The 11,876-nt window shown below is 50.4% G+C and overlaps 1 protein-coding gene across 2 annotated transcripts in view; it reads left to right on the plus strand.

Annotated features, from left to right (window-relative positions):
* Positions 1 to 11,876, plus strand: part of MXRA5 (matrix remodeling associated 5) — a 31,421-nt gene that overhangs the window by 5,686 nt on the left and 13,859 nt on the right. Inside the window, exons 3-6 of one of the 2 annotated variants that reach the window (XM_040460161.1) lie at positions 2,725 to 2,854; positions 3,083 to 3,473; positions 5,743 to 9,355; positions 9,395 to 10,722. In XM_040460161.1, the coding sequence (XP_040316095.1) occupies positions 2,725 to 2,854; positions 3,083 to 3,473; positions 5,743 to 9,355; positions 9,395 to 10,722 (5,462 nt within the window). Of the gene's footprint in view, positions 1 to 2,724; positions 2,855 to 3,082; positions 3,474 to 5,742; positions 10,723 to 11,876 lie in introns of both variants that reach the window. The other variant, XM_040460160.1, reaches the window with a different exon arrangement.

Here is an 11,876-nt window from a genome sequence, read left to right on the forward strand (position 1 = left end):
ATAGATAGATAGATAGATAGATGATACATGGATGGATGAATGGATAGATGGATAGGTATATAGATATATATGATAATAGATAGATAGATAATAGATACATGATACATGGTCAATAGATGGATGGATTGCTGGATCAGTAGATAGGTATATAGATAAATGATGCATGGATAGATGGATAGATAGATAATGGATGGATCTGTGGATTGATGGATTGGTAGATAGAAGATGAATGGATGGATGGATGGATGGATCAATAATCAATGGATAGGTGGATGACGGATGGACAGATGGATGGATGGATGGACGGATGGATAAATAGATGATGGGTGGATAGATCAATGGATAGGTAGATGATGGATGGACAGATGGATGGATGGGTGCGTAGATAAATGATGGGTGGATGGATCAATGGATAGGTAGATGATGGATGAACAGGTGAATGGGTTAATGGATGGATGAATAGATAGATAGATGATGGATGGATGGGTGGATGCATGGGTGAATAGATAGGTAGGTAGATAGATAGATACATAGATACATAGATAGATAATGGGTGGATGGATAGATAGACCAACAGGCAGCGTCTCTTCCGCGTGGGCAGTTTCCAAATCTCAACACTCTTGATATTAAGGGCTGAGCCATTCTTTGTGGGCGGCCATCCTGTGCATTGTGGGATGTTCATCAGCACCCGTGGTCTCTACCCACTGGATGCCACTAACACATCCCCACTCAGCTGTGATGCCCAAACGGTTCTCTGGACACTGTCCAATATCCATGCTGTCTAATCCAGAAGGGGGAGCCTTTCTATGTAATTGTCCATTGACTCTGTGAGTTAAATGCAAACAGCAGCCATGATTACTTTTTACTGTATTTTACCCGTGCATCACTTCAAAGCCCTATTGCGTTTTCCTAACGAGACAGGATACATTTCATTGCATCGAGTGTTTCCTTTGCCTAAGTTGGTCTTATAAAACAATACAGTGTTTAAAGTCGTTCTTTGTAGACGTCCAAGCGATCAAGCTGAGTGGTTTTGCTGTTGGAGGTTATTTTTCCTGGAATTTATAGCTGAAAAGTGATGCTTCCTCAGGCTGGCTCTTAGAGGAGTCATTAGCCAGATCTTGACTTCGAAATCAGGGTTTGGGCACATATGTGTTTATAAGAATGGGGCACCTGGGGCGCCTGGGTGGCGCAGTCGGTTAAGCGTCCGACTTCAGCCAGGTCACGATCTCGCGGTCCGTGAGTTCGAGCCCCGCGTCGGGCTCTGGGCTGATGGCTCGGAGCCTGGAGCCTGTTTCCGATTCTGTGTCTCCCTCTCTCTCTGCCCCTCGCCCGTTCATGCTCTGTCTCTCTCTGTCGCAAAAATGAATAAACGTTGAAAAAAAAAATTTAAAGAATGGGGCACCTGGGTGGTTCAGTCAGTTAAGCGTCTGACTCTTGATTTTGACTCCAGTCATGATCTCACGGTTCGTGAGTTCAAGCCCCAAGTCGGGCCCTGTGTTGGCTGTGCGGAGCCTGCTTGGGGATTCTTTCTCTCTCTCTCACTCTCTCTGCCCCCTGCCCCGCTCGCATGCTCTCTCTCTCTCTCTCTCCCAAATTAAATAATCATTAAAAACTTATTTTTAAAAAGGAAAGAAATTGGTGTTGTCTGTTGTATTTAGCTATGAGCATTTCACCTTCACTGTCTTACACATCTATTTCCTTTTATTTAGGTGCTATGGGGAAGTCATAAATAATGTCAGGCTACATGTGTTGTATTTCAGCAGAAGCAGTGGCACAAAGCAACTGCCCTCCAATACAGAATTCTTCACTCATTTTAGAATGCCTTCTCTAGGCATTGACTCTGGGGATTCCCTTGTGCCATCAGTAAGGTAGCAATGAAGATTTTTCTTTTTTAAAAAAATTTTGTCACGTTTATTTACTGTTGAGAGAGAGACAGGCAAAGCGTGAGCAGGGGAGGGGCAGAGAGAGAGGAAGACACAGAATCCAAAGCCGGCTCCAGGCTCTGAGCTCGAACCCACACGTTGCGAGATCATGACCTGAGCCGAAGTCGGACGCTCAACCGACTGAGTCACCCAGGCGTCCCGGAGATGAAGAATTTTCAAACTGGCCAAGAAAACATCTTTACCAATGTTGACGCGACACGAAAACCAAAAGAGACCAAAATGTTTACAACTAATTCGGAGAATCCATCAGAAATGGCCACTGGTCCTGGTGAAACAGGGTGCTGGTGTTAGTCTTCGTTCTTTAATTTGGTCCTTCCTAGCCTGGAGTACCTCCTCCTGTCATTACATGATGCAAAGCTCCTTCCCAAGCTGCCTGTTCCTTGGCATCGATGCTCATTCTTTGCATTCAATGACCCATGTGTCATCCATCATTATGCACACTTTCCATTGGACGTTTCCAACAAGGGGCCATTGGACCAGCTCCCTTTAGACTCTAAATCCTACTTGTGTCCCTGAAATCACCTGTAGCTGCATTAGCACATTCTTAGTCAAAATATCCAGCGAATATTCCTGAACCCAGTGAGGGCCAGTAAGACTAGGTCATTTTCCTTTTGACCCTAGAAACGGACAAGGATACAAAGCAGGAAATGGCCCCGGTACACCTCAGACTCAACGTTGGGTAGATGGTTCCCGGGCAGACCGCTGAATCTTTCCCAGATGGGGCTTCAGTATTCACTGTTTCTTATTCCAACTCTTCTTCTTCTCTCTTTTTTTTTTTTAGATTTAATAGTATACAGGCTTTGTCAGAAACCTCATTTGCGGGACTGAGCAAGTTGGAGCTGCTTATGATTCATGGCAACGACATCCCCAGCATCCCCGACGGGGCTTTAAGAGACCTCAGCTCTCTCCAGGTAAACCCGGGCTTTGACGAGCATCAGGAATTGCAGCTTCTACGACCGTTAATGAGCAAGGGGAAATGACATACTGCTCCCCAACGATGAATAAAATTGCCGGTTCTTTCTTTCCGTTAAAAACCAGCTTAATGTCATTACCTCTCTGCCCTTTGTTCTGGTTTCTGTCCCTGCCTGTGGCCTTGTCTATTATAAACGGGCTTTTCCACTCCGCCCCTGCCTTTGTAGGTTTTCAAGTTCAGCTACAATAAGCTGCGTGTGATCACGGCTCAGACCCTGCAGGGGCTGTGGAGCTTGACGAGGGTGCACATTGACCACAACAAGATCGAATTCATCCACCCACAAGCTTTCAATGGCCTAACCTCCCTAAGGCTGCTCCACTTAGAAGGAAACAAGTTGCAGCAGCTACACCCTGGCACGTTCTCCACGTTCACGTTTCTGGATTATTTCAGACTCTCCACCATCAGACACCTCTACCTAGCGGACAACATGATTACGACTCTCCCCACGGGGATGCTTCAGAACATGCCTCTTCTGGAGAATCTTTACCTGCATGGGAATCCGTGGTCGTGTGACTGCAAGATGAAGGGGTTTCTGGAATGGGACGCCAGATCCAAAGGTAAGAGGAGAGCACGGCGAACGTGGCTCCCACCTGCACGGTGCCCACCCTTCTGGAGAGCTTATGTCGTCCAGCGTTGTGCCATGGCTTGGTCTTGTGAAGAGAACATCACCGAATCAGCATGGCAGGAAGCTTCCCGTGTAAAGGGTTACAGCGTGGATGCTAAGGCACCTCGGTTCCATAATTCTCATGGCTGCCTCCTTCAGGGAATTGTGAGGCAATGATCATTCAGTTTTATATGGTTGACTATGGTTGTCCTAAACTGAATATCTGGAGGGTTCCATGCAGCCCTGGGTTACGGCGACCTGTGGGACTTTCTCTGCATTCCTGTTATATGAGGAGGTGTTCAAAGATGTTTGGAAAAGGGAAGGCTGGCAGTGGCTGTGACACATCTCTCTTGAGAATGGGTGACAGGGATGTTCTGCACTGATCCAGAGAACAAAAAACAGGAGGGCTGTGCAGAAGTTGCAAGAAAGTGGATTTTTTTTAAGTTTATTTATTTTGATGGGGGGAGGGGGAGGAAGAAAGAGAGGATGAGCGGGGGAGGGGCAGAGAGAGAGGGAGACACAGAACTGGAAGCAGGCTCCAGGCTCCGAGCCGTCAACACAGAGCCCGACGCGAGGCTCGAACCCACGAACCGCGAGATCATGACCTGGGCCGAAGTCGGACGATCAACAAACGGAGCCACCCAGGTTCCCCTTGCTTCTTAATACTCTTAACTAGAAAAGACACACGTCACCTCCATTCATATTTCATTGCTGGGAGATAGTCCCCAAACCCCACCGGGTACGGGGCGGGGGGTTGAAAATCAGTTTGGGTAGACTTTTACCAGCAAAACATTGGATCAGGGAAGTGAAAATATGATGTTTTCCTGCACAGACGGCCATCTTGGCCATTCTGGAGATACGTGTGTGTGTGTGTGTGATGTGTGCATGCACCTACACGTATGTCTGTGGATATTTGGTGTGTGCATGTGTTTACATGAGTGTCTGTGTATCTTTTGTGTGTGCATATGTGTCTCTATGTGTCTGCATGCACTGTATCTATATATTTGTATCTGTGCGTGTTGGGCGAAGGAGTGACACAATTATATCTGCATGTTGAGGTGTTTACTCTGAAAGTCACGTGGAAAACTGCATTCAGAGAGGCAGAACCAGATCTCGTGAAACCAGTTCGGAGGTTTATCGTGCTCTGAGTCATATGATAGCCCTTTGACTGGTTTATTCCCAGCGGGCATGGAAAGAAGTGCGCAGATAGCAAGATAGTTCGGTCTCATAAATGTCACCTGGGGGAGACTTTGGGACTTGGAAATAGGCACGTCAAGTAGAAAACCGGTGTGGAGTTTGTACGATGTGTGTTGACTGGAGAAGCACGTATGGCAGCCGTCATTGGAAAATGGATGGTACGAAAACCATCCATGTAGCTGAGGCCACCTAGGCCAAGTCCAGGAACACTCATCATGAATGAGTCCATGGGCAGAGAGGGAGGAAGGCAGTGAAAGAGGCAGATACAGACAACATTCTGGAACACTTGGCGTCCAGGAAGACAAGAGTAGAATGTGAATCCAAAACATAAACACGGCCTGAAATGCAAATTACCGGGGCCCCTGGGTGGCTCAGTTGGTTAAGTGCCTGACTCTTGATTTCAGCTCAGGTCATGATCTCGTGGCTTGCAATATTGAGCCCCGAGTCAGGCTCTGCACTGACAGCATGGAGCCTGCTTTGGATTCTCTCTCTCTCTCTCTCTCTCTCTCTCTCTCTCTCTTTCTGTGTCTCTCTGCCCTTCCCCCACTCACTCTCTCTCTCAAAATAAATTAACGTTAAAAAAGAAGAAAAGTGATGGCAACAAAAAAATCATGAAAGACAGATACGATGTGATTCATGGCAAAAGTGGGGCCTTTCACCTCGAACTCTTTTCATGGGTTGGTTGCATTTGTTTACGTAGATTCCCCTGGACCTTCAGAGAAGGTAAGTTGTATCGGGTGTGTGAACAGAGTCACTTTTTAAAAAAAATAACTTGGAAATACTTTTGGAAAAAAAAGCATTCATTACTCCTTGTCAGGGAGTTCGAACACCGTGGTTCCGTACCACATTCTGTGCTAAATGGATTTCAAGTCATTGGGGAAGTCACAGAAGTGGGTGAGTGTTGAATCATTATGCACACGCACTGAGGAGACAAAGGTACACTGAAAGCCTTCATCCTCTGCCATGTGCAAGGCATGCTGCTCTTGGGTTCCCTGACTTACCGCACGCTTGTTGATTCCTTTTAGGGACTCTGAAGTGCAAAAAGGACAAAGCCTATGAAGGTGGTCAGCTATGCGCCACGTGCTCCAGTCCCCGAAGATTGTACAAGCAAGAGATTCACAAGTTGAAGGACATTACTTGTCTCAAGCCTTCCATAGAGTCCCCTCTGAGACAGAACATGACCAGGAACAGTGAGGAAGACCAGGAACAAGAAGAAGACGGTGATGGCCAGCTGTCCCTGGAGAGGTTTCAATTCCCCCCGTGGAACATCTCTTTGAATATGACCGACGAGCACGGGAACACAGTGAACTTGGTCTGTGACATCAGGAAGCCAACGGACGTGTACAAAATCCACCTGAACCAGACAGATCCCCAAGAGATTGATATAAATGCAACGGTTGCTTTGGACTTTGAGTGTCCCATGACTCGGGAAAACTATGAGAAGCTGTGGAAACTGATCGCGTATTACAGTGAGGTCCCTGTGAGGCTAAACCGAGAGCTCATGCTCGGCAAAGACCCCAAGGTCAGCTACCAGTACAGGCAAGACGCCGATGACGATGCCCTTTACTACACGGGTGTCAGAGCCCACATTCTTGCAGAACCAGAATGGGTCATGCAGCCGTCCATAGATATCCAACTCAACCGACGTCAGAGTACGGCCAGAAAGGTGCTGCTCTCCTATCATTCCCACTATTCGTTAACAATGCCCGCCAAAGAGGCCAGGCAGTCTCGGAGCAGAAGCTGGGTCATGATCGAACCCAGCCGAGCAGTGCACACAGCCCAGATCGTCTTGGAAGGGGATCCGTGCCAGCTAAGCTGTAACGTGAAGGCTTCTGAGAGTCCATCCATCTCCTGGGTGCTCCCGGATGGCTCCGTGCTGAAAGCACCCATGGAGGACCAGCATGGCAAGTTCTCCATCGTCACCAGCGGCTGGCTGAGGATCAGATCAACAGAGCAGTCAGACTCGGGTTTGTACCAGTGCATCGCCCAGGTGAGGGATGAAATGGACCAGATGGTGTACAGGGTCTTTGTGCAACCACCTGCCACTCAGCCTCCCGACGGACATACACTGACAATTCCAAAGAACGTAGGGGAGCCTGTGATGCTGCCTTGCAGTGCGCTGGCCATACCCGAAGCCCAGCTCAGTTGGATCCTTCCAAACAAAAGGATAATAAACAATCTGGCTAACACGTCACATGCATCCGTGTTGGCAAACGGAACTCTTTCCATCCCAAAGGTCCAAGTCAGTGATGGCGGTTACTACAGATGTGTGGCTGTCAACCGGCAAGGGGCAGATCATTTTACCGTGGGGGTCACCGTGAGTAGGAAAGGATCTGGCCGGTCATCCAAAAAAGGCAGACACCCAGCTGGGAAGCCTCTTTCGAGAGTGCCAGGAGATGTCGTAGAGGACGAAGGTGGTTCAGGCGTAGGAGACGGAGAGAGCACTTCAAGGAGATTTCTGCATGCAAAGGACCAAGAGGAGCTCCTCAAAACAAAGGACGATGCCGTCGCTGGAGGTAAGAAAACCAAGAAAGGGCGAAGAAAACTCAAACCCTGGAAGAATTCTGAAAAAGAACCAGAGACGAACATCGCAGAAGGTCGCAGAGTGTTTGAGTCCAGACGAAGGATAAATATGGCAAACAAACAGATTAATCCAGAACACTGGGCAGACATTTTAGCCAGAGTACGTGGGAAAAATCTCCCTAAGGGAACCGAAATACCCCGGGTCATTAAAACCACCACTCCCCCATCCGTGGGTCCGGAGGTGATGCCCCTTCTGCCTGCCGTCCCTCCCCCCTCGGTAGGGGAGGAGGGTCCTGCACGGACCACAACCAGTGCTGAAGAAACCTCGGCAGATGCATTTCCATTTGGTGAGGACGATCAGGTTTCCGGCACTGTGTCCTCAACCAGGATGGGACCGGACAGTGGACACGATGGAGTGATTGTCGCTGAACCCAAAGTGACAAGCACGCATCTGGAAGAATTTATTGACCATGACTTTTCTAAGACTGAGGATACAACTGCCACTCAAGTTGACCCAAAGTGGGCTACCGCCAGTGTACTGATTTCCATCCCTTATGAATCTTCTCCTACTCTCCAGACCCTGCACACGGTCTACGAAGAGCCCACCAATGAAAACACAGGCACAGAGAGCTGGCCTGCAGGAGATGTTGGGTCCGTGCCAGAGCCTGCGTCAAATGGGTATGAGTCTCCACTGGGTGCCATCGCCTTGGCTGAGTCTGAGACTGTGTCCTACGTTTACCCAGATGTGGAGGCTGACTCACAGCCAGATGAAGAGAACAGGAAAGAATTGACTTTCGATCACTTTACGCCAACCCCCATCGTGTGGGTTGATGACTCCAGGACATCTGAGCCATTAGATAGTGTCCCATTAGGGGAGCCAGCTGTCCAACGACAAGGACATCCACGGAGACAAACAGACAACACCCAGCTTGTCGAAGGTGCTTCAAGCACTCAGGGAAACCCGCTGATTGAAAAGGGCACAGAGGAGAATTCCCAGACACCGCAGGAAGGAGATGTGCCCCAGAGAGACCCCACAAACTCCGGAGATCCTAAGAGTATGGGAAAGCGAGTCAAATCTACCCCTCCGCTGGACTCTGCCCCCGGAGTGATGAATGGCATCACTCCCTCGGAACATCCCAGCGACACCACACTGGGTGCTCTCTTTGACAAGGACCCCACCACGGTAACAGCAGCGATGCCAACCACAAAGGCCACTTCGGCTTGGGGGCCGGCCACTCACCCTTCTCGAAAGAGACCCAACGGGAGGAAGAGATTACGCGCCCACAGATTCCGACACAGGCATAAACCAACCCCGCCCACGACTTTTGCCCCGACGGAGACTTTTTCTACTCCACCTACTCAAGTACCTGAGGCGAAGGTTCCAGAGCACATGGAGAGTTCGCCGGTGCCGACATCTTGGATTGGCCGCACAGTTGGGGTCCCCAAGCAGGTGCAAATGGAGAAGCAGGCAGAACCAGTACCCAAAGGAACCCCAAGAAGGAAACACGGGAAGAGGCCAAATAAACATTGGCATTCCACTTCTACAGCGAGCTTTCCCACGTCTGCCTCGACACCCAGCGCTTCCCCAGAAAACAAGCATAAAAATGTCATTGTCCCCAGTCCAGAAACTCCACTCTTATCTACAACCATTTCTCTGACAACTGGGGACCCACGTGAGAGGACTACCATGGAAGATTCCAAGACAACCACCGCAAAAAGACACTTGTCACCCAATAAACTCCAGGAGGCCATTCCAGTCACCTATAAACCTATATCGGACAGAAAGGGAATGACGAATTATGGTGTCACAAACATCAATGAGCATAAAACGGACAGCCCAGTCCCTGATGACCCCTCGAGTAATGCTGCGTCACCTTCCGGCTCTGAGGTCTCCACTGTGGGAGACTTTCAGGAGGAATCTGCTCCGTCTAGCTTTCCCGGAACCTCACACTGGAATCCCCCAGGGACAGCCCGGCCTGGAAAGCCACAGACAGACATACCTGTTACCAGCTCTGTGGAAACCCTTACAAACTCACCCTTTCTGAAACGGTCGGAGGATATGGGTTTTCCTTCCGAGTTCCCTCCGTCAGCCGCAGCATCTACACTGTTTCAACCAGAAGAAACAGTTCTCTCAACCCCTCTCTTGAGCACAAAAGTAGAGCCATCTTCAACTGAGGCAGAAACCACCACCGGTGCTCATGATCATCGTGAAACCACTCCAGCTGCAATCACACCTTGGAACCCTGCCTCGACTCCTGCCCCAGCGGAGGGGACTGCATCCCCATTCCTGGCCACCACTCTTGAGTCCTTGGCACAGACCTTCGCGGAGCCCACCTCTCTTTCTTCAAGGACACCACCGTTAACAGATGCCAAGGAAAACGTTTTCTTGAATTACGTGGGGAGCCCAGAAACCAAAGCAGCCCCGGTGAATAACGGGCGAACTCAGCATGTATTGAGGCCACATGATTTATCCACCCCTTCTTCCAACCAGAATAAATTTAACTTAACTCCAAAGCAAGAGTTGGGAAAGGAGGCGTTTGATGGAAAGACCCAAAACAGTCTTCCACGTGGCCCCGACGGTAAGGCTGGGAGAGTCCAACTTTCCCACCAGCCAGCCAGCGTTCCTGCCAAACCAATCCCACCGAGGGGAACGGTGAGGCCACCACAAGTGGCCACAGAAGGCTCCTTTAGGTCCTTCGTAACTGTCCAGCCCCCTCGTCACTTGACCAACAAACCAGAAATAACGGCGTACCCTTCAAGGGCTTTGCCAGAAAATAAGCACTCTACGACTCCGAGATTACCAAGTACGACAAGTCCCATGGTTTCAGCGCAGAAGCCCAAACCTCGCCTTCCTAGTAAGTTCACTGACCAAGGAATGGACCGGCTCAGTGCCAACCCCAAAGTGTTTGGGAATAACAACATCCCGGATCTAAGAGAACCTGGTGGCAAGCTTCCAAGCTCGAGCGTACCCCCTTATCCCAATGGAAGATTCCCTTTGTTTTTCAACAGGACCCTCTCTTTCCCACGGTTGGGAGTTACTCTCAAGCCCCAGATGCCTACATCCCCTGCCCCCGGCGTAAGAGAGAAAAAAGTCAACCCAGGTCCCTACAATAGGATACATTCCCAGAGCATCATCCACATGGACTTTGGTCCCCCCGCACCTCCAGTATTGCACCCTCCCCGGGCCACGGGGCCGCCCTCAACAAACGCACAGAACACGCCTGTGGTCCACTCCACCCGGAGCTCTGTCCCCAACGTGGTATCTTCTGGCCAGCCTTCCAGAAGCTTCCATCAGACCAGCTCCAAGCTGTTCTCTGCTGGAGGACCACCCGCATCCAAATTCTGGACGCATGGGGAAAAGCCCCAAATTATCACCAAATCCCCTCAGACTGTGTCTGTCACCGCGGAGACAGATGCTATGTTCCCATGTGAGGCAACGGGGAAACCCACACCTTTCATTACCTGGACAAAGGTTTCCACAGGTAAGGCGTTCAAGTGTCTGCGTTTTAACCGGGGCTTGTGTAGGAAGGGGTTACTTGGGCGTGTGACCCTCGTCGAAACTGCAGACTCTGGGCAAACGGCAGATGGTTGGGACAGGAGGGGACCTCTGAGAACCTAGATACAAGGATACTCCTTTAGAGGGAACGGAAGTAAGGAACCAGAACCCCTACTCGGGCTCTAACGTATGTGAGATTTTAGTGGGGCCATGGAAACAGGTAGTAGGTTCTTTGGATACGGAATGACTGAGGCTCAGGGACATTTCAGAAAGGAGCCACTTGCCGTTTCCCTGAGAGGTTCAGCACACAAGTCCTCCACTACTTGTGGGGTGCTGTGAGGGTGAGGACAGGAGTGAGAAGACTCCCCTGCCCTTCCATTGGCCGGCAGGTGTAAGCACAGCCTGTCTGGGGTGCATGAGGCATTCCTTTGACTGGTACCTACACATTGGGTTCTATTCATTTGCTTTGGTTGCCACTAACAGTGGACCACATGCAGGGTGCCTTAGAGACAGGCATTTATTCTCTCCACGTCCGGGAGGCTGAGAGACTGAGATCCAGGCAGGGCTGAGGCTGGGGGTCTGAGATCCAGGCAGGGCTGAGGCTGGGGGTCTGAGGTTCAGACAGGGCTGAGGCTGGGGGTCTGAGATCCAGGCAGGGCTGAGGCTGGGAGTCTGAGATCCAGGCGGGGCCGAGGCTGGGGGGTCTGATATCCAGGCAGGGATGAGGCTGGGAGGCTGAGATCCAGGAGGTGCTGGAGGCTGGGGGCTTGATATCCAGGCAGGGGTGAGGCTGGCGGTCTGAGGTCCAGGCAGGGCCGAGGCTGGTTTCTCCTGTGGCCTCTCTCTTGGGCATGAGTCACCGTGTTCTCCCTGTGCTTCATGTGCTGGATCAATAAAGACCTGTGGTGTCTCTCCCTGTTTTACAGGGTCTAAATCCCCTCATGGGGACCCCGGCCTCATGACCTCTTCTCAAACTGATGTCCCCCCGAAGTCCCATCTCCAAGCACCACCCAGTTGCATGTGGAGAGGGCTTCTACATATGGATTTTGGGGGGCACGCGTTCTGTCCGTAACAGCCCTGGAGGCACCAACAGCCACGTGAGAGAGGTTCTGGAAATGAGCCCCAGTGGAGAGCCATGAA

The sequence above is a fragment of the Herpailurus yagouaroundi genome, unplaced genomic scaffold (genome assembly GCF_014898765.1).
Source record: "Herpailurus yagouaroundi ecotype Mexico unplaced genomic scaffold, PumYag 248, whole genome shotgun sequence".
Lineage (NCBI taxonomy): Eukaryota > Metazoa > Chordata > Mammalia > Carnivora > Felidae > Herpailurus > Herpailurus yagouaroundi.